The 22,475-nt window shown below is 49.8% G+C and overlaps 1 protein-coding gene across 3 annotated transcripts in view; it reads right to left on the bottom strand.

Moving 5' to 3' along the window:
* Positions 1-741: 741 nt before the first annotated feature.
* The window catches only part of CEP104 (centrosomal protein 104), a 43,988-nt gene continuing 22,254 nt past the window's right edge, over positions 742-22,475 (bottom strand). For all 3 annotated transcript variants that reach the window (XM_024254767.3, XM_024254754.3, XM_054542374.2), the window contains 11 exons: positions 21,220-21,393; positions 18,136-18,312; positions 16,888-17,094; positions 16,375-16,482; positions 13,826-13,862; positions 13,500-13,566; positions 12,888-12,996; positions 10,461-10,599; positions 10,211-10,278; positions 3,218-3,308; positions 742-2,427 (listed from right to left, as the gene is read on the bottom strand). In XM_024254767.3, the coding sequence (XP_024110535.2) occupies positions 2,312-2,427; positions 3,218-3,308; positions 10,211-10,278; positions 10,461-10,599; positions 12,888-12,996; positions 13,500-13,566; positions 13,826-13,862; positions 16,375-16,482; positions 16,888-17,094; positions 18,136-18,312; positions 21,220-21,393 (1,293 nt within the window). In that variant the 3' untranslated portion in view covers positions 742-2,311. The remainder of the gene's footprint in view (positions 2,428-3,217; positions 3,309-10,210; positions 10,279-10,460; positions 10,600-12,887; positions 12,997-13,499; positions 13,567-13,825; positions 13,863-16,374; positions 16,483-16,887; positions 17,095-18,135; positions 18,313-21,219; positions 21,394-22,475) is intronic.

The raw sequence follows: 22,475 nt of genomic DNA, 5'->3' as shown, positions 1-22,475 counted from the left end.
TTAAAGAAGTGTTTTGTCTGTATTTTAAAAATGGATTAGAAAATAATGGCCAACATCTCTTTGAAACCAGAAAAAATCATTTTACAGACATCTTGGCATCTATACTCTGTTTTGTCTAATAAACTTTAAAGTTATTTCTCTCCTTACACTTTTTTTTTTTTTTTTTTTTGAGACGGAGTCTCACTCTGTCACCTGGGCTGGAGTGCAGTGGCATGATGTGGGCTCAATGCAACCTCCACCTCCTGGGTTCAAGCGATTTTCCTGCCTCAGCCTCTCAAGTAGCTGGGACTACAGACCACCACGCCTGGCTAATTTTTGTATTGTTAGTAGAGATGGAGTTTCACCATGTTGGCCAGGCTGGTCTTGAACTCCTGACCTCAGGTGGTCCACCCGCCTCGGCCTCCCAAAGTGCTGGGATTACAGTGTGAGCCACCACGCCCGGCCTCCTCTCTCCTTATCTTTTAAACACATTTAACCTGGGCATGGTGGCTCATGCCTATAATCCCAGCACTTTGGGAGGCTGAGGTGGGCAGATCACGAGGTCAGGAGTTCGAGACCAGCCTGGCCAACATGGTGAAACCCCATCTCTACTAAAAATACAAAAAATTAGCCGAGCATGGTGGTGTGCACCTGTAATCCCAGCTACTAGGGAGGCTGAGGCAGGAGAATTGCTTGAACCCAGGAGGTGGAGGTTGCTGTGAGCCAAGATCACGCCATTGCACTCCAGCCCGGGCGACAGAGTGAGACTCCGTCTCAAACAAACAGACAAACAACATTTAGCAGAGCATATTCTTAAAGGTTGTTGGTAGGTCTTATATCTTACTCAGTATTCTGAGTCAACCAGAGGTATTAGTTTACCAAACGTGGAGATTAATTCATGCAAATTTATGGTTATTAATGTATCCAGGCCAGGGAGTACATTTTTCAAATAGGGATTAGTTTTTAGATATTTTGTTGTTTCACACGGTTGGCAATTAAAACATATTTATACACTAATTGCATTAATACAAACTCCATCAACCCAAACCTTTCTAACTATCATTTTTGAAGTCGGCCCATGCAACACCAGCGAGGCAAGCAGAAGCCCTGGGCACCAGGTGGGAGGGGACTGCCCTTCAGTCTACGGTAGCCTAGGCCCCCTGGGAGCACAGGCTGGGACAGCGAGAGGGTGGACGCTTCCAGACAGACCCTGACTCCCTCCACATGGCTGCCTGGATGTGACACAGGCCCAACCAAAGCTATGGACAAAACCCCCAGCTCACTCCCACAGGAGGGGATGGCTGGTTAGGAGACTGTTTTTTGAGGGTTGGTTTCATCATTTTAAGCAATGTGTTGATGTTTTAAACATCCTATCAACTCTTTGAAGAAAGTAAACTGATGGATCCAATCACAGCATGGATGTGGAAGGGGCGGGAGGCCTATACCAGTGGGCTTCTGCTTGCTGTGAACACAGGGGTGATCAGGTGGAAATTCATTTAACAGTGACTTCCTCCACATGTCTTCAGGAATTCGAAAGTGTGGAGAAAGTGAAGCGCCTCTGAGCAAAGGCACGGGAAGGGCCCACACCTGTGTCTACCTCAATTCCAGCAGGGAGCTGACGCCTGTCACAGAGGCAGCACTATTGGAGAAGCATCCTGCAAGGTGCGGCTGAGGTGGGACCAATTCTCAAAAAAACTACGATTTAAAAAAAGATGTTCTCTTTTGCCTTTATTTCTTGCTATAGTGGGAACGTGAGTTCTGCTACCCGGGGCTGAGTGCACTGGGCAGCAGGCCCAGCAGACGGGGCCTGCAGGGGAGAAGGCATGGCTGGAGGCCTGTGCGCACCGCCACTCTCCTGGAACCACTGCTGGCCGAGCCACAGCCCTGCGGAAATTCTACTGCGTGTGGCAGAGACTGATGTGCAAAAGGTTTCTGGTGAATATTTTATGGAAATTGCTCCAAGCACTAAGGAAAGCGGGACCGTGCCTGTGCTGACCGTGGCCTTGCGCTAGCGCCTCCCTGGCAGTGCTCTCTGGCTCTCTCCAAACAGGATGCTTCCTCTTCTGATTCTAAGGAAGGCCTGAGACAGCCCTGAAGGCTTAATGTACAGTGTAGCAAGGTCCTGGCACTGCACACAGGATCTTTGGTTAGTTCCATACATACTGTTTGCACGAGAGCTGACGGCACAGACATGTAAGAGGCGTGCACGGCTGGGAGCTGGGGACAGCAGCCAGAGCATGGGGTCACCAAGGCCAGAGAGTTCTGGAGAAATGGTGGAGAATCAGGAGACCTGCTCCGTCCCTTACAGAGACAAAAGAGCCCGAGCGCTGCATCAGCGCTTGGCGTGCGTCCTGCTGGAGCTCTTGCTCAGTCCGCCCTTCGGGGTGGGGATCTTGCTTCCGGCCTTTGACCCCGAGGGGCCCGATGCGGCCACAGCTGAGCTTTTCCCTGCAGAGCAAGCACAGGACCCACATTAGGAGGGGCGCTCCTACCCATGGACCAGGTGCAGAACCTGTGGCCACAGTGTGAGTGGCCGGGAGTGATCAGACACCCAGCAACAACGTCCGAGGCCCATGCTGATGGCCGTCACCTGACTACAGGAGCCAGGGCTGAGCCTGGTAGGGTCTACTCTTCAGCTTCCTATTTTGTTGTTGTTGTTGTTGTTGAGACAGAGTCTCACTCTGTCACCCAGGCTGGAGGGCAGTGGCGCAATATTGGCTCACCACAACCTCCACCTCCCGGGTTCAAGCAATTCTCCTGCTTCAGCCTCCTGAGTAGCTGGACTATAGGTGCCTGCCACTGTGCCCGGCCAATTTTTTATAGGGTTTCACCATGTTGGCCAGGCTGATCTCGAACTCCTGACCTCAAGTGATCTGCCTGCCTTAGCCCCCAAAGTGCTGGGATTGTAGCGAGAGCCACTGTGCCTGGCCAGCTTCCTGATTCTAAACACTTGAGTCAGTGATGTAGAAAGAACAGAGGACTGGAGTGTGAATCCTAGGCCACCTGTGAAGCCTTTGCACTGCACAGCCAGTTTGCACGTGGAGAAGGATTTTGGTCACACGCTTATGATTATTAGCCTGCTTACTAAGGAACCAGAACATGAAGAGAGGCTGGGATGCTTTTTTTTTGCTTTTAAAGGGATGGGGTCTTGCCATGTTGCCCTGGCCGGGGATGCTCTTTTGAATAAGTCAAAATGGAGGGATGCAGACTACACCTGCTCAGCGGCGCTGGCCCTCACCTGGCTGCAGTGCCGGGGCCTTCTGCAGAATGTGTGTCTTGCGCAGGTTCATGGTGCAGCCGGCTGGGCCCATCAGATGAGCTTTCCACGCCTGCAGCAGAGGAGGCACACAGAGTGTTAATCAGGTGAGACGGACCTGGCACGCTACCTCAGACCCAAAAGGACTCGCTGTGCCAGCTGAAAATGAGGGGTGGCCGCTCCAGCAAGAGCCGCAGAAGAACGGCTCCCTCACCTGGGCACCTCCCTTCGGATATGTTATGTCAGCCTCTGCAGTCTGTGCGGGGTACAACTCAGGAAGCACGAAGTCCTGTCGCCAGGCAAGCCTGCATCTTGCATCCCCACCCAGCCACACAGGGCCCTTGGCGTCAGTGACTCTGAGCACAGCAGAGCACGCACGCAAATGCAAGGGTGAGAAGCAGAGCGCCCGCGTGATTACGTTCCAGGCCAGAAGACAGAACGCACCAGGCCCTGCGGGCTCCCCGCCAGCCTGCTGCCCACGGTTCCTCGTGGAGTTCCCACTCTCTTCATCCCTACTCCTCCTGAGCCACGCCACATGCACTCACCCTGCAGAATGTGGGGCTTACGCAGGCCTGACTGCCTGGGCAGCCAGCTTCTTTCCTTTAGGACCATCTGTGGGACCGTCTGCATGGGGACAGGGAGCTCATCCCGTCCCCCTGTTGGATATAAATGTGGGGCCGCCGATTCCCTGAGTCTTCTGGACATTCGGGTTGTTCGTGGTTTCTTCCCTTCTATTTAAACAACACTCGCGAGGCTGGGCGCGGTGGCTCACGCCTGTAATCCCAACACTTTGGGAGGCAGAGGTGGGTGGATCACCTGAGGTCAGGATTTCGAGACCAGCCTGGCCAGCTTGGTGAAATTCCATCTCTACTAAAAATACAAAATTAGCTGGGTGTGGTGGCACATCTCGTGTCCCCACCAGCTAATCCCAGCTACTCAGGAGGCTGAGGCAGGAGAATTGCTTGAACGTGGGAGGCGGAGGTTGCAGTGAGCCGAGATCACATCAGTGCACTCCAGCCAAGGCGACAGGGTGAGACTCCGTCTCAAAAACAAACAACGCTCCCTAGGGACACTGCTCCAGCCGTTCTCCCATTCTCTGGTGGACCAGTATCTCCACCAGACACAGCCCTGCTTCTCCCTGGTTCCTCTCTCACTCTCACCAGCGGCTGTCAGTTTCTGGTCGCCTGCAGCAGCCCTCAAGATACTGGAGCACTTGCAGCCCCAGCCCAGCCCACTCCTGTCCCGCTTTAGCTGCTCCCAGCAGGCCTGGGTTCTGGTCTCTCCAGGCCACTGGCAACCTTCATGTCCCTAAAGCTGGGGCGCCTTCTCATCAGGACGTGGCCCATCGGCACATGGGGTGCAGTTGCTTCCCCCTCCCCTGTGGAGGGACACGGCCTGCCCTAAGGCTCCAATTCCTCTCTCCCCAGCACAGAGGTGGCGGGTCCCTCTCCATCCCTTGAATCTGGGTGACTGTGGCTTGCTTTGGCCAATGGGACAGTGGCAGACACGTGGCAGGGCAGGCTGAAATGAACTCATGCGCCTGGGCTTGTCTTGCTGTTGCCCTCTGCCACTGCCGCGGGAACGCCATGCCCAGGCTGGCGTGCTGGGGTCAGACACAGGAAGCAAAGCTGAAGTGCTGCAGCTGCCTCCAAGACCATCCTCAATCAGTCTCCGGCTGCGGACCCCAGGCACACGCGTGTGTGAGCCCAGTCAGGGCCAGCAGAGCCGCCTGGCCGCCCTATGGCCAAGTGCAGATGCAAGAGCCGGGCAGCTGCGATCAGCTGAGCCCAGCCAGGCCAGCAGGGCGTCCTCTCTGATGGGCTGTGCTCTGGGGCCTCCAGGACGCCACCCTCGTCAGGCTTCCTCCCCAATGCATTTCTTTCCCAGCGCCTGGTTTGCTTCTTCCTCCCACTCTGCCTGGAGCTTAGCCTGTGGGCCTCTCCTCTGTCTACACTTGCCTTTAGAAGAGTGTTTCCAGTATCATGACCTTAACCCCACTTATTACACACGCTTACAAACCCCACATTTCCACCTGCAGCCACCTGTCTACCGGCCTGCGCGTCTGACAGGCATTTTAACTCCACAGCTCCAGGCTAAGCTCCTGAGCGCCCTGGGTTCCTGACCGCAGTTACTCCCTCACCATGTTGTGAGGGCTCCACCGGCCAAGTCCTGGGTCTGCCTGCAGTGCGTGTCCAGAATCTGACCACTTCTTGCCACTTAGCTCTCTGCTACCACCCGACCTCTCTGTCCCACAGGCTGCTCTCAACAGAGCAGCAAAAGTGGCTGGCGTGGGGCCCACCAGGTCATGCCCACTCTTCCGCTCAAACCCTGCAGGGACATTGCCTTCCACTCACTTTGAAGAATAATGGTCAATGATTTTTCATCCCCAGCATTGCCTTTCAGTCTATTTATGTCCTTTGATGAAGAGGAGGTTCTCACCTTTTACAATTTAATAGTTTCATTGTAAAATGAGTGTACAGTTCAGTAGCGTTAAGCACGTTCACGATGCTTAACTCCAGAACTCTTTTCATTTTACAAAACCCAAATTCTGCCCCGAGGTTCTTCATTTTAATCTAATTGAATTGATCCGCCTCTTCCATCAAGGCTTAAGCTTTCTGTGTCCTGTTTGAGAAATCCCTTCCTATTCTGAAGGCTATTCTCTTATCTCTAGCATCTCCTGAGAGATTCATAATTGGGCCTTTCACATTTGAATCTCAGATCCACTCGGAGCTTTCTTCTGAGCAGTGTGGAGGGTGTTGAACTTCACTGTTTACCCCCTTCACATTCAGAAAAATTCCAGATGTTAGAATTAGCACAAAAGGACTTTAAAGCAGATCCCTAGTATGTTCAAGGACTTAAACGTGCAATGAAGTGCTACTGATTTATTAGAACCCGGGAGAACCTTGAAAACATGTTAAGTCAAAGACACAAAGGCCGCATAGAGTCCGATTCCATTTACAGGAAATGTCCACAGTAGGCAAATCCATAGAGACCAAAACTAGACAGATGGTTGCCAGGGGCTGGAGAGGGGGCTGGGGAGAAAAGGGGCAACATGTAGAAAGTGCTGTCTTTTGGGTGATGGAAAAGTTCCACATGTGTGCGGATGGTTGCACAACCCTGAATACATGAAAACCCACTATCTGTCCATGGGGAGAGGCTGTGCAGACTAGATCTCCGTGAAGCTGTTAAAAACAGGTGATCTTAATGAGTGAACAGAGGTGAATCTCGGCAGAGAAATGAAACCTGTAAAGAAATCCCAGCCAAACACAAATACTAGAATTGGAAAGTACAAGATTGAAAATGGAATATTCACTTAACAGAGGACTGGAGATGGAAGGAGAAAGGGCGCGGGGCCATTCAACTAGAACAGAAAGGAAACACTGGACAAAGCCCAGTGACCCACAGAACAGATTGAGCAGTCTTCACACTCACGAGCCTGCAGGCAGGAGAGAAGGGAGGGAACGCTGAAGAGAGGAAAAATATTTGAAGAACGAATGGCAAAACAATTCACACGAAATTAGAAAGACGTGTCTCAGCAGGCTAGAGCGGCAGAGCCTCCTGCTGGCCTCGAGGAAGTGAGCTGTCCAGCAGAGAGGCCCCCGGTGCTGACGGTGGGGTCCTCTAGGAGTTGAGTGGCTCTGGGTTGACAGCCCCCTAGAACATATTACTGCCAGCTGCTGGGACGAGCCTGGAAGTGAGTCCTTCCCTAGCAGGGCCGACAGATGAGAATGAAGCCTGGCTCTGGACCCAGGGAACCTGTGAGGTAATAAGTGAGTGTGTGTTTTCTGCTTATGCTGCAGGGTGTGTGGTGATGTGTAAGGCAGTGCAGAGAATTAGATACAGGGAAAGCAGATGACACATGAGATATGCCTGGTGACAGCTTTACAGGTACTACCTGTAAGAGGATGTCAATTCAAATCAGATGTTGGGAACAAGAAGGGAAGGAAGAAAAGGCGGTTACAGGAGAATCTGAGTACTGCTCCTAGCAGGAAACCAATGGCAATAACTGAAATCAGAGGGGACGATGGGCATTGCACGGAAGGACAAGTAAAGGTAACAACTCGAATGCAAACACAAAGGCTCCTACATTCTGGAGATAACCAGCGGAAAAGATGTATGTGCAGTGAGAGCTGCTTATATTGGGTAGAAAAGGGGCCGGATGCCCTGTAGGAAAAGCAGCCCCTGGAGGAAGGCGGATGGAAGCGGGGCAGGATGGCACCTCCGTCTGGGGTGGAGGAAGGCGGATGGAAGCGGGACAGGACAGCGCCTCCGTCTGGGGTGGAGGAAGGCAGATGGAAGCGGGGCAGGACGGCGCCTCCGTCTGGGGTGGAGGAAGGCGGATGGAAGCGGGGCAGGACGGCAGCCTCTGTCCGGGGTTCTTCTAAGATGCCTGATTCTATCGACCTGGAAACATGTCTTCTGTAATTACAGAACTTAATTCTTTAAAGTCCCCTAGAAATGTAATATAAAATGAATGTATTTACAGTTGGTGGCACTGCTAGCCAGGGCTCACCCAAGTCCCTCCAACACAGGGCCACTGGGACCCCCGTCACCAGTGGCAGATGTGGTCAGGACAAGAACTGGGAACAGATCTAATTTCCAGTGGCATCTCCTGCTGGCGGTGCAGGTGCCACTGTGCTGGGGCTGCCCCAGGTGCAGTGGGGGCCAAGGTGAACTGGTCGCCTCCAATACCTGAATTCTGTCTCCTGGGCCTTTGGGAACCGGGGCCCATGGATGTAAGAAAGGAGACACAGATGTTGGGAGAGACAAGGTTAAATAAAGCCTGCAGCTCAGGACGGGAAGGGGAAGTGTGTGTGCATGAGTGATGGAGCTTACTTCCCTTGATTTCTCCCGGCTGTGTCCACTGAGAGTCCAGCCACAGCGACCCACCCAGCAGCAGTGGGCATGAGGCCCCCAGCGCTGTCCTGAGACATCCATTCCTGCTAATGGGAACCAGGCCTCTGTGATCAGATGGCTGATTTCAGGTCCGGGGCAGGAATGCACCAAACAGGAGGGAGCTCTCTGAGGCTGCGTGGGTCTCATCCAGGCCTCAGGAGCCCAGCTGAAGAGTCTGCCATAGGCCAGAGCTGGGATAATTCACGTATCACTAAGCATGGTAACTGCAGTGACTGGAACACATCAAATAATTTAAATCCATGGTTCATAACGACACTACAGACAAAACAAAACAAATTAGCTGCCATGGAAGATGCTAGTGACTCAGCTTACTATTCTGAAAACCAGCAAACCAAGGAAAAAAATTAAACCTTCATTCTGCCTTTCCAATAGAAAGTCTAACCCAGGGTAACCACAGAGTGGACGAGCTTCTGCTTAGAGGAATATCCCAGCAGATGAACGAAAGAGGGATGACAGAATGAGTTCCCTCCTGAGTCAGTGGGTGAGGCCTTGAGCATCAGCAGCTGCCACCGTCATACACATCACGCGCCTCCCGGGGGTGACACCAGCATTGCCTGTAAAGCAGCCACACCCACGCTGAGCCTGTGCACACCTGATGGGGCCCAGAGATCCCACCTCCTGTTTATAGGAAATACAGGGACAGAGAAACAGGTTAAGCGCCCCCAAGGGGACGTAGTCAGCAGATACAGAGGATGGCAAGCCCTATGGGGCAAACAGCCTCTTCCTTCACCAAGTGAATCGTAAGGAAAAAGAACAAAAGAATGAACCTGTTCAAAACAGACCAACCAGGCACCGGGGCCTTCTATGGATCCCGGTAATCAAATGCTTCTGACCTGATGAGATGGCGGCAATCTGACTGATGTCTGGAAGGCTGAGGCTGCTGCTGCGGCTGTGTAAAAAAAAGTCCCGATTCCGAAAGCTCCGATGGGAACGTTTACAGATGAAACAATGTGCCGTCTGGGTTGGCTTCAACATTACATGACAGGGGAGCACGTGGGGGCACGGGAGAAACAAGACGGGCTGAGTTGCTAGTTGCTCAAGCTCAGTGACTGCTACAAGGGAGAGTCCTGAGGGTTTCTGTTGCTTTTCTGCGTACTCTGTGATGCATTTCAAATTTTGAGAGAGAGAGACTGACTGACAGACAGACAGAGAGAGCCAGATAACTGGGTAGACACTAGGGCTGAGAGTGGCTGGGGGCTGTCTTCTCTGTTTGGTGTGTGAGTTTTCTGCGGTCAAGAGAAAGCTACAGTGGCTGGGTTGGAGCCATCTTGCTGGTACCATATCCCAGAAGGCTGGGACAAGGGGAGCCAGCAGCAGGACACAGTGACACACTGCAGGTGGCAGGAGCTAAGGAGGTTGGAGTGGAAGTGGCTGAGCCAGATTCCAAAACTGGGTCCTGAGCAGGGCCCCAGGGCTCAGCATTCGCTGCCTGGCATAAAGAGGGCACCGCCAGCCCATCGTGTTGGACAGGGCCAGAATAACTGCCATGGAGCCTTGCACGCCATGTCCCTCCTCGTTGCCTCCAATGCCAGAGGAGCCGAGCACATGGGGGAGCGGAGGGTGGGCATGTATGAGCCGGCCGTCCCCACTAAGCCTGCTGAGTCACAGCGTAGTGCACTTGGGGCAGGGAGGAGAGCTTGGAATCAGGTAGGAAAGAGAATCGTTTAACCAAATAGGGCTAGGTTTTATTAGGCAAAAGGGACTGCAGTGTTACAGAATCTGGCCAAGATGTCACTGAGGGCCTCATTATCTGGATAAAGGCAATGACCAGAACAAAATAAAACCATTTCATGCTTGTATCCCAGTGACACAGGCTGGGCCTCAGTGAGTTGAGGCTTCTCGATAAACCATTCGTAAATGTAGGAAGGAAATCATGTGAACGTGTAGGTAAATGGAACAACTGCTCAGACAGGGCTCACTAGACGCTTTCCACTCCCTGAACACTCATGTACTGTACTCTGTGGCTATGGTCCAGCACTAACACCACCATTGTCACCACCACCGTCATCCACAGGTGTGTCACCTACTTCACTGGTCCCTTCCCCCCAGGCCCCTCACCTCTTCTCCAGGGCTGAAGTTCTCATGGCACAGAGGACACCGGTTTGCCAGCTTCTCTGGTTTGGCAGCTGAAATGATTTAAAAAAGACTCAGTCGCTCCCTGAATGACAGGTGACAAGACATGCTGCTGGCCTGCCTGCAGGTGCCCTTTAATTCACCAAGCCCTTGCAGAGGCCCAAGAGCAGTGGCACTTTCTCCAAGAGGATACCTGGTGACCTGAGGGCACGGGAGCCTGGGAAGGGGCACTCACGGTTGCAATCCTTGTTTTTTATGTGTCCGGGCAGCTCTTCCTTGAAAACAGCCTCACTGCAACGGTAACACTTTCCAAACCTGTCTTTTTTGTCACATTCCGTCAGCAAGTGCTCTGTCAGACTGGATATCTCGACCACCTGGATTTCGAAATACAGAGCAAAGCATGTTGCTGAGAAAGCGGCAGCGCCCTCCAGCCAGCCTGCAGAGCCTGTGAGCGCCTCCCCTGCCCAGGGAGGTCTGTGCCACCTGCACAGGAAGTGAGCCACAGGCTTCTGTCTTCGGCATTTGCCCACAGACTGTCTGGAGTCACTTGTGATACTTTGCTGAAGACCCCATGTCCTTCTTTCCTGTCATCTTAGCATCGGGCAGGGATGCTGTAAAGGATGGGGAAGCTACGGTCGACCTGAGTGTGTAACTTGGATGAGGGCGCAGAGTGGCTTAGTGGTTACAGTGTGGCCCAGGGTTGAAATCGTGGCTCCCCGCTATTTCTAAGAATGTGCATAGAAACAGGACCACAGAAAAGAATTTTAAGAGATTCTCTCGCTACGTTGGTGTCTCTGGCAGGAATGACTTGTATATACTCTATAACTTCAAGCTGCAGGACTTGACACACTGTGAGCCAGTTCAACCTCTTTTCTTTGTAAATTACCCAGTCTTAGGGATATATATATTTTTTGAGATGGAGTTTCACTCTTGTTGCCCAGGCTGGAGTGCAATGGTGTGATCTCGGCTCACCGCAACCTCTGCCTCCCGGGTTCAAGTGATTCTCCTGCCTCAGCCTCCTGAGTAGCTGGGATTACAGGCATACACCACCACGCCCGGCTAATTTTGTATTTTTAGTAGAGACGGGGTTTCTCCGTGTTGGTCAGGCTGGTCTTGAACTCCTGACCTCACGTGATCCGCCTGCCTCAGCCTCCCCAAGTGCTAGGATTAGAGGCGTAAGCCACCGTGCCCAGCCAGGTATTTCTTTATAGTAATGCAAGAAGGCCTAATATAGGGGATAGGGGAAGACTTCTTACACAGGACACGAATAGCATGAACCATGAAAAAGACTGGCAAGGTGGGCAATGCTAGCATTAAAAATGAGTCTACCTCAAGACACTGAAGACAGTGAAGATGCACGCTGTGGAGTGGGAGCAGGTGGTCACAATTCACGCGACTGACCAACCACTCACATCCACATGTATAAAGAACGGCCCTAAATCAATAAAAACAGACGGACAACCCGAGGGAAACGGGTGAGAAACCAGGAGGTGCTTTGCAGGAGGACAGCCAAGGCCTGCAGACAAAAGGACGGGCACTCCACCTCATCTTCACCAGGGACTGGCACAGTGGGAACTCACCAAGACAGCAGGAAGCATAGCCGCAGTGCCACTGTGCGAAGGGGGGCAGTGGCACTGTGGGAAGGGGGCAGTGGCACTTTGGGAAGGGGGCAGTGCCACTGTGCGAAGGGGGGCAGTGGCACTGTGGGAAGGGGGCAGTGGCACTGTGGTAAGGGGGCAGTGTCACTGTGGGAAGGGGGGCAGTGTCACTGTGGGAAGGGGGGCAGTGGCACTTTGGGAAGGGGGCAGTGTCACTGTGGGAAGGGGGGCAGTGGCACTTTGGGAAGGGGGCAGTGGCACTGTGGGAAGGGGGGCAGTGGCACTGTGGGAAGGGGGCAGTGGCACTGTGGGAAGGGGGGCAGTGGCACTTTGCGAAGGGGGCAGTGTCACTGTGGGAAGGGGGCAGTGGCACTTTGGGAAGGGGGCAGTGGCACTGTGGGAAGGGGGGCAGTGGCACTGTGGGAAGGGGGCAGTGGCACTGTGGGAAGGGGGCAGTGGCACTGTGGGAAGGGGGCAGTGCCTGTGCTGCTGGCAGTGGTGCCCAGGCACAACCCCTTTGGAGCACTCCTGGGCAGCCCCACTGAGCATCAGCACACCCGGCAATGCCACGACACATTGTGAACCCAAGAAAGTGCATTCCTGTGCATCCTGGAAGACACCAGAACGCTGTGGCAACATCGTTTATCATGGTCCCAAACTGGACACAGCCCTCGCACACAGCAGTAGGTGGATGAAGGCACTGTGGTGTATTCAAGCAGTGGACGCTATAAAGCAAGAAATCCAACATGACATCACATGGTTCCGTTTCTACAAAGCTCAAAGGGCAAGGAGGACCCATTTGTGGTGTCGGAAATCAGACCCCTGCTGACTCTGGAAGGAGCCCTGAGGGGAGGTGGCAGCACAGCATGTTTCCGGTTCACTGGGCTGTCTGTCACATGGAATGACTCGCATGCATTTTCAGGTGTGTGTTCGGCTTCAGTTACTTTTCTCACAACCTCTCCTCTAACAATACTAAGACTTGGGACAGCTTTTTGACTCGGCCTTTCAACAGCCAGGTGTTCACGCTCATGCAAGTAGCTGGGCTGCTGTGCCGCTGGCCTGACCTGTTTGCAGTGGCCACATCTTGTCAGCATGAGACAGTGCTTCCAGTAGTGGAGATCCAGACCTTCCTCTGTGAAGGATTCACTCCTTTCCCCACAAAAAATACACAAACTGAAAGGAAAGCAAAGCAGGAAACAAAGGTAAGGATCTAGTTCCACTGATGGCCGTTCTGCTCCCACGTCACGAGGAAATTCTGAATTTCCCCAGTCCCTGTGATGTGTGCACTTTCCCTCTCATCTGGAACTGCCTCAGTTTGCTCTGCGGGGGCCGGGCTGGGCCTCCCTTGCAGGTGGCAGAGGAGGCCGGGTGTGCCATGTGTTAAAGCACGATAGGAAAGCCCTCACCAAGGAGGTGCCTGAAATCAATGGGCGAACAATCCTTCCGAACTTTCACTCAGCATCGTCAAGCAGAAAGGATATTTTAAGTTACAATAAAGAGAGGGAAAGTTGTCTTGACTGACTCGGAGTGGATGCTAGTTAGTGCAGAAGGCACATTTCCTACCTTTTATGATGACTACGAAGGGCCAACTAGGGAGGACGCGTTCCCTTTCCAGGGTTTCTGTGTGGCTCGTTGCCCTGACCATCGTACAGTGGGTGGAAGACAGCGCGACTTACTTATCTAGATAGTGCTCATCCGGGATTCCCAGAGCTTCGGCAGGGGCTGCTTTCCCTCCTTGAATGTCTGAAGAGATTAAAAGAAAACAATTTAAATAACTTTTTATAGAAATTATTTTCAAAATTTTAGTAAGCAGTTTGATGTGAGCTCTAAAACGATTATACAAGTGAAAAGGTAGCCTGTTTTCCATTCAGCTGGGAGATGGCTGAGGTGCAGCAGGTGTGCAGCGATACTTGCTGAATGGATGGAAGCCGTTTCCACATGGAGCTTCCATGACATGCATTTACACACCCCGATTCTTTACACACCCCAATTCTTTACATACCCTGACTCTTTGGCTTCACAGCATCACTTTCTTTTTCCTAAGACACAAAAACAGTGAGGTCAGGGACAAAGGGCCGCAGTGTCAGTGAGTGAGAGCCTGTTGAAGATACGTTTTGATCATGAAAGCACATTTCTGGGTTTTGTTTTAGAATTTCTACTGGCTGGGCAAGGTGGCTCATGCCTGTAATCCCAGCACTTTGGGAGGCCAAGGTGAGTGGTGGATTACTTGAGCTCAAGAGTTAAGACCAGCCTGGGCAACATGGCAAACAAAACCCTGTCTCTACAAAAAATACAAAACTTAGCTGGGTGTGGTGGCGTGCCCTGTAGTCGCAGCTACTCAGGAGGCTAGGGAGGGAGGATCACTTGAGCCTGGGAGGTGGAGGCTGCAGTGAGCTGAGATCACGCTACTGCAGTTTCTCTCAAACTCAACCACTGACTGTGGAAAACACATGCAGAAGTGCAATTCTAGTTCCACAGACACCCACCCCGCCCCTAAAAAGAGCACAATTTTATTCTTATTATCATTATTTTTAGACAGGGTCTCACTCTGTTGCCCAGGTTGGAAGTGGTACAAACACAACTCACTGCAGCTTTGGCCTCCTGGGTGCAAGCCATCCTCCTGCCCCAGCCTCCTGAGTAGCCGGGATTACAGGTGCTCACCACCGTGTCTGGCTAAGTTTTTTTTTAAGTTTTAGTAGAGATGAGGTCTCACTATGTTGCCCACGCTGGTCTTGAACTTCTGAAATCAAGTGATCCTCCTGCCTCGGCCTCCCAAAGTGCTGCAATTACAGGCCTGAGTCACTGTGTCTGGCCAAGAGTATAATTTTAGAACCAGAAATGGACTTAATATGTAAATTCTGAAAGTTCTGGAGATGGATGGTGGCGATGGTTGCACAACAATGTGAGAGCACTCCATACCACTGCAGCGTGCACTTAAAATGGTAAGATTTACACTCTGCGCATTTTACCCCAATAAAAAAAGAGAAGAAACCATCCCATCCTATCATTCTCCTGGGAGAGGCCTTCACCAGGCCCTGTGTGGGGGCGCAGGCCTACGCTGGCCTCGAGGCCCCCGCACCCCGTGGTCTCCAGCACCCTGCAGCAGGGACCCACTGCCTGGGTCTTTCTCCCTTGTCTGCTCCTCCCTGGAGCCCCAGCTCCATGAGGGCGGGACTTTGCTTTGCTGCCTGCTGTATTTCCACAGCCAGATGGTGCCTGGCACAGACAGGCGCTCCATAAACACCGAGCCAATGAGCAGGAGCTGCAGGCTCTCAGGATGGCTGTGTGGAGGCTGTGCAGCCCGTCAGCATAGGCGACCCTGGGACAGACAGTGCTGTGTGCCCATAGGTGGCCCCAGGACGGACAGTGCTGGGAACAACAGCTCCTGGACAGCTGCTGCTTCTGGAGCCACTGCCACCAGGTCCTGGGCTGTGGTGAGGGAGGCGGGAGGCAGGCACCTGGCAATGGGCTTAGTACGTGCTAGCTCATGGCTGGAGGGAAATCCCTTCAGTTTGCGACATCCGTGTCCTCGTTTGTGTACTAATCACAATGAGTGTGTGCTGAGCCACTGAGGGTCACTGAGCACACGAGTCATCCACACCACGATGCGGACCTGAGCCAGAGGTTCACTCCCCATCCCAGGGTCTGCCTGCCTCCTTCCGCCTCTTTTGTCCTTTTCTGATTGTGACTCTGACGTTCCAGCATTTGGTGGAAATGTCACAGTGACTTTTTGCCATAGGAAGTTCAGGCTATATTCAGCCACATTTGATGTTTTTTCCCCATTCGTACCCATTTCTTCTTTTAAAAATCTGTGCTAAGAACACTTGACATGAGCTCTGCCCTCTGAATAGCTCTGGGTGCGCTGTGCAGCCAAGTGGGCTGCAGGCCTGAGGTGCCAGCAGGTCCCAGAACTCATTCACCTGGCACGGCTGAAACCTCAGGTCTGCGGAACGGAAACTCCCTGTGTTCTGCCACCTTTATTTCTTTTTTTAAAGGAAATTTTCTTTCAACTGAAGGAAACTTCATCATAAAATCAGTGTTATGAAGCTAATTCATATCCCAGAAGCAGGGAGGTTGAAAAGGAACAAATATTCAACCAAATAATATTTGTTCCCAGTACATATGACACCCCCATAGGCTTAAAGAGTAAGGGCTCATAGAAACAGAATGTTTACCTGAAACCTTCCCTTTTTAATGCGCTGAAGTCAGACCTTTATAGTCAAGCTGATTTTTCTCCTCTGCCTCTGAAGGTGGCTGGAGAGCTGTGGAGGAGAGCAGCTCTGTGCCCACAGCCCCTGGTCCCTCCCTAAACCTCTGCAGCAGCTCACATTAATTCTGACAGAGGATGGAGGGGCAGGAAGAGTATCTGCCACCCAATTCCACCTCTTCATGGAGGGCTTCTGTCATCCACCCCAAAACTAACCTAAAAAACCAAAAGGAATCAAGACACTCATTTGCATAATCCCATGAAAAATAAGTATAATGTGGATCTATACAGCAAAATACATCTCCGCTAAAAGCACACAGGCGAAAGACGTGTTAACTTCCAACCTGAACTTCAGCCTGAATTTCTTTCAGTGCTGCCAGCTGCCCTTGTAAAGCTTTTATTTCTTCTTTCTTTTGTTTTTCTGCTTCTTCTGTAGCCGCTTTTCTCCGTGCCTGGTAAGAAAATTATTTATCCATTAGAACAGCTTGTTAGGGTAATCTTAGAAACTGGGAGACAAATTATAGCATATCAATTATATTTCTTATAAATTAGAATATTCACTAAGACTAATAACAAGTTATAATAAATCTTTTCCATTGATTTCATCGGTGTTTATTGATAGATAAACCCGCCGTGTCCTCACAGCTATCGTTATTCCGTTTGCAGCCTGGGAACCTAAGGGTCTCACTGGCAGAAAGTGGAGGAGCTGGGATCTGAATGCGGGAACCTGTGTTCTTAGCCAGGACGCCTGGGCTTCCCATACACATGACTCCTTCAAATTACGTGTTTACTTATTTATGTACCGAGTAACTTCTTCAATACAGGATGAGGTCATAACTTTACCAAAGTTAACTTACCCTCATCTCAGCATCTGTAGGTCTGCCATCTATTTTAGCAAATCCCTCAAAAATTGTTTTGTAGAGAATGTTCTTGCGTGTGTTGCTGTCGTCTGGAGGAAGGTACTCCAGGATGGAAGCCTGGTGTTGTCTGTACATGTCCAAAATAATTCTAACCGCCGTCTCACGGACCTCATACACTCTATGCTCCAGGGCACTCACTGAAAACTAAAGTTGGGAGGGGCTCTTGTTACTGATTCTTAAAATAAAATTAATTTCTTCCAGCATACAAAAAAGGTACATTATAAACATTTGAAAAAGAAAGAAAAGAGAACACATCCATATTAAGTATTATGAAATACTTCAAACATAAAACCTCATGGATCTACTCTCTCATTGTAAGCCGTGTTATATTTTCATCACGCTTGTTTTGAATCTTTTTAAGAAACAGAACGCTGTGGCTATAGTGTAATTTCATCCCCGCTGTGCGTCTCTGGGGCCCATGGTTTCTCATCCTCCTTGGAGGTGTGCGCTGCTGTGTAGCCGATATGCAGATTTCAGGTTTTTGGATTTGGGATCCAAACCAGTAAGTATAATGGAAGTATTCCAGAATCCGAAAACAATCTGAAATCCTAAACACTTCTGGTCTTAAGCATTCCAGATGAGGGGCTTTAACCTGTACCTGATATTCTCCATCACACTGCTGTTATTGTCTCTTAAAGACAGGCCGGGTGCGGTGGCTCACGCCTGTAATCCCAGCACTTTGGGAGGCTGAGGCGGGCGGATCACGAGGTCAGGAGATCGAGACCATCCTGGCTAACACAGTGAAACCCTGTCTCTACTGAAAATACGAAAAAATTAGCCGGGCATGGTGATGGGCGCCTGTAGTCCCAGCTATTTGTGAGGCTGAGGCAGGAGAATGGCATGAACCCAGGAGGCGGGGCTTGCAGTGAGCCGAGATGGCACCACTGCACCTCCAGCCTGGGCGACAGAACGAGACTCCGTCTCAAAAAAAAAAAAAAAGACAAATGTTTTTTATTATTTGTTTCTCTCCATGGATAAAGATCTGCACACACCATGCACCACCGAGTAGGATTAGACACCAGGATGCATGTGGGGGCCCCCATTTGTTGGATGAAACACTGGCTATTTTTCTGAAATCACTGCCTCACTCATTCCTTCAACAAATGCTGATGAGACCCTCGCCACGCTCCAGGCACTGTGGTGAGTGCCGGGCCGCGTGGTGTGTCACATGCAAGGTCTGCTTACCTTCATCACGTTGTCAATGGTGAAGCCCGAGCTGCCAGTGCCCAGGTCTTTCAGCAGCCGGGCCAGGAGGCCCATCTGACTCATTGCCAGGTGAACTGAAGAGTTTGCTTTCAATGGCTGCACCAGGTAGGATGGAATAATTTGGAGAGACTTAACTTCTTTAAACAAGGCCATTTCCTATGAAAGCCAACGTAATTTGTTAATTTTTACTGGAAAATGCTGGAGGCAGTTTAGTACAATTCAGCATGATCTTAAACTAAACATTGAAGGGAAAAATAGGGAAATACAGATTGATAGTGGTAAGGAGCAATAAGAGCACCGATCTGTAAGCTTGTATTTCTATTGAAAGCGTAACAACCACTAGAAACAAAAATCTGAGCCACAGGAAATAAAATCATGAAGAACAAAACGATTTTATGTCTAATGAAAGCTTTTCAGGAGCGTAATTGAAAACTTGAAGGTTTCTGTTCTCAGTATTCTCAGCTTCAAGGAAAAGGTTTTCTCATTTCTAAAATTCTAAAAGAAATTATAGCTGCTGCTAGAATCACCGTTATTTTAGTATTTATTAAATGTCAGCCAAGAGTGTATGATTCTGCAGTGATATGGTCACTAGTGGGTTAAGATGGAAAAAATGTAAGTACCATTACATATTTGAATGTCTCTAAACAAACAAGTCTTTATGTAATTAAGATATTTATCACTTAATTAACCGGATATGGAGAAAAAAATAAGATGCTGAAGCATTAAGTTACAATCAGAAATAAACCTGTTTCCAATAGGTCTGTAAGTCCTATCATCTAAAATAATCGCTCATCGTGCTGGACTGACTCACTCTGTATTTGGGCCTGTGAGTGACTCTGTACAAATCTAAAAGCTAAGAGAAGAAGAAGAGCATTCTCCAGGGAAGTTTGGACAGTAAACTCCTTAACTACAAACAGATGCTGTTGAGTGTGTATTTAGTCCACTAACCGGCACACTGGTGCACAAGAATTGTAACCCTCGACAGATTGCCTTAAGGTTATCTCAAATAGAGAGAATATTTTAGCACCATCAAACTGCTCAGAAATTAATGTGGCTTAAAAATAATTAAATGAAGCAATAACATGTGCTCATTTGCAACATATCTTTTGAAAGATGAACCCTCCTCACCCCCAAATTCTAGCTGTTGTAACCAGGAGTGTATTGTAGCACATTAGGTTGTAACCAGGAGTGTATTATAGCACATTAGGTCATAACCAGGAGTGTATTGTAACCAGAAGTATATCGTAACCAGGAGTATATTGTAACCAGGAGTGTATTGTAGGTCGTAACCAGGGGTGCAGTGTAGGTCGTAACCAGGGGTGCAGTGTAGGCCGTAACCAGGGGTGCAGTGTAGGCCGTAACCAGGGGTGCAGTGTAGGCCGTAACCAGGGGTGCAGTGTAGGCCGTAACCAGGGGTGCAGTGTAGGCCGTAACCAGGGGTGCAGTGTAGGCCGTAACCAGGGGTGTAGTGTAGGCCGTAACCAGGGGTGTAGTGTAGGCCGTAACCAGGGGTGTAGTGTAGGCCGTAACCAGGGGTGTAGTGTAGGCCGTAACCAGGGGTGTAGTGTAGGCCGTAACCAGGGGTGTAGTGTAGGCCGTAACCAGGGGTGTAGTGTAGGTCGTAACCAGGGGTGTAGTGTAGGTCGTAACCAGGGGTGTAGTGTAGGTCGTAACCAGGAGTGTAGTGTAGGCTGTAACCAGGAGTGTAGTGTAGTAACCAGAAATGTAGTGTAGGCCGTAACCAGGAGTATACTGTAGCACATTAGCATGACAGCATTTCTTCTTACCTTTTTATTAGCAGTCGTTTTCCTTATTTACTCTGAAAATTTAGGTTTATTAAATGAAACTAGATCTGTGGTTCCTCATATTTTGGAGAAATGACCCCTTTGGATTCTTTTTTTTGAGACACAGTCTTGCTCTGTCGCCCAGGCTAGAGTGCAGTGGCGATATCACGGCTCACTGCAGCCTCAACCACCTGGGCTCAAGCCTCTCACCTCGGCCTTCCGAGTAGCTAGGACTACAGGGGTGTATCACCATGCCCAGCTAATTTTTGTATTTTTTGCAGAGACAGAGTTTCACTATGTTGGCCAGGCTGGTCTCAAACTCCTGGGCCCAATTCATCTGCCCACCTTGGTCTCCCAAAGTGCTGGGATTATGGGCGTGAGCCACCCCACCTGGCCTGGATTCTTTTTTTTTTTTTTTTTTGAGATGGAGTCTCACTCTGTCGCCAGGCTGGAGTGCAGTGGCGTGATCTCGGCTCACTGAAAACTCCGCCTCCCGGGTTCCATTCTCCTGCCTCAGCCTCCCAAGTAGCTGGGACAACAGGCACGCACCACCACACCTGGCTAATTTTTGTATTTTTAGTAGAGAAGGGGTTTCACCAGGTTGGCTAGGATAGTCTCCATCTCCTGACCTTGTGATCCACCTGCCTCGGCCTCCCAAAGTGCTGGGATTACAGGTGTGAGCCACCGTGCCCAGCCTGGCCTGGATTCTCTTTTAAGAAGGATCTGCACATCACAAAATTTTGTGTAAAACTTAAGTAATTCATAAGCTTTCTTAAGCTCAAAGGAGGACTCTTAAGAACTCCTAGACTAGATGAATTCATTAGCTAGTTTAAAGATTTTCAAATTATGGTGCATAACTGTGTGCCCCAAAACTCATACATTTATCTCTATCTCAATATTTCCCATAGTATCTAGCCTAGAGGAGGCACATTTGGTGAAAGAATGAAAATATTTCTATTAAGACAGTTATATTTTTTATTTCTTTACCCTCAGATTTTCTATTTTGATATCGTTTTCTGTATGTTTTTATTTATTTAAAAAATTAATGGCATATGTTGGATAAAAGAAACATTGGAAAAACCCAACTGTAGATTTTAACTAAAGTTTATGTCTAAGACAAAACTGACCTTTTAGAGCATAAGGAAAGTGTGATGGTGAATCCCTGAGAATAATGTTAACTGAGTAGAGACAGAATCTTGTAAAAGGTGTTAAGAAAGCCAGAGAGCTACAGGAATACGTTTATCATCTATGGTTTCAAATGCTGTGGTGAAGTTCAGACCTGAATAAAATTTGCAGCTGTGACGCGAAGGCGGGCAGAAGAATCTCCAGTTCTGGTGAGCAAAATGGGAACGGTCCTCTCCACACAGTGAGCTGTTTCAAGTTTACTCAGTTTATGTTTAGGAATATATTGTGTAATGATCATTTTCAACAATTTCAAAGAAGCCTGAAAGACCTAAGAGAAAAGTGATAAACACGGATGAGTTACTACAGTGGAATTCCACCAAGAGGAAACACGGCATTTACTATCAGTAATACATATGAACATTATATTGAAAATGACATCTCGTCTGAAAGGCTGAAAATGGCAAACTGAAAACTGCTTTCTAAACACAGTACCTTGCATATAGAGGACATATGCTCTTACTTCACAGAAATCACTCCCCATCTTCCCTTCATACCAAGTATCTAACATCCCTGCTTCAATGGGTAAGCCCAAATCTTCCCTTCATACCAAGTGTCTAACATCCCTGCTTCAATGGGTAAGCCCAAATCTTCCCTTCATACCGAGTGTCTAACATCTCTGCTTCAATGGGTAAGCCCAAATCTTCCCTTCATACCGAGTGTCTAACATCCCTGCTTCAATGGGTAAGCCGCCCAAATCTTCCCTTCATACCGAGTGTCTAACATCTCTGCTTCAATGGGTAAGCCCAAATCTTCCCTTCATACCGAGTGTCTAACATCTCTGCTTCAATGGGTAAGCCCAAATCTTCCCTTCATACCAACTATCTAACATCCCTGCTTCAATGGGTAAGCCCAAATCTTCCCTTCATACCGAGTGTCTAACATCTCTGCTTCAATGGGTAAGCCCAAATCTTCCCTTCATACCGAGTGTCTAACATCTCTGCTTCAATGGGTAAGCCCAAATCTTCCCTTCATACCAACTATCTAACATCCCTGCTTCAATGGGTAAGCCCAAATCTTCCCTTCATACCGAGTGTCTAACATCTCCGCTTCAATGGGTAAGCCCAAATCTTCCCTTCATACCAACTATCTAACATCCCTGCTTCAATGGGTAAGCCCAAATCTTCCCTTCATACTGAGTATCCAACAGCCCTGCTTCAGTGGGCTGTTAGAAGCCCAACTGTGCAATGTCCATTCTTAAGGCCCATTCAGCATTAGAAAAACAGTAATTCTCAACCTCATCAGGTTTCATGCAAAGTGAAAACACAAACTGAAGATGTGGTAGCATTGAACCAGGCCTCTATAAATGCCTGGCTTTGCAGACCATGGAAAAGCTAACACTGCTCGAGACCA

The sequence above is a fragment of the Pongo abelii genome, chromosome 1 (assembly GCF_028885655.2).
Source record: "Pongo abelii isolate AG06213 chromosome 1, NHGRI_mPonAbe1-v2.0_pri, whole genome shotgun sequence".
In the NCBI taxonomy this organism is placed as follows: Eukaryota; Metazoa; Chordata; class Mammalia; order Primates; family Hominidae; genus Pongo; species Pongo abelii.
Note: the sequence above shows the minus strand (reverse complement) of the source record. Positions and strands in the feature narration are given on the sequence as shown.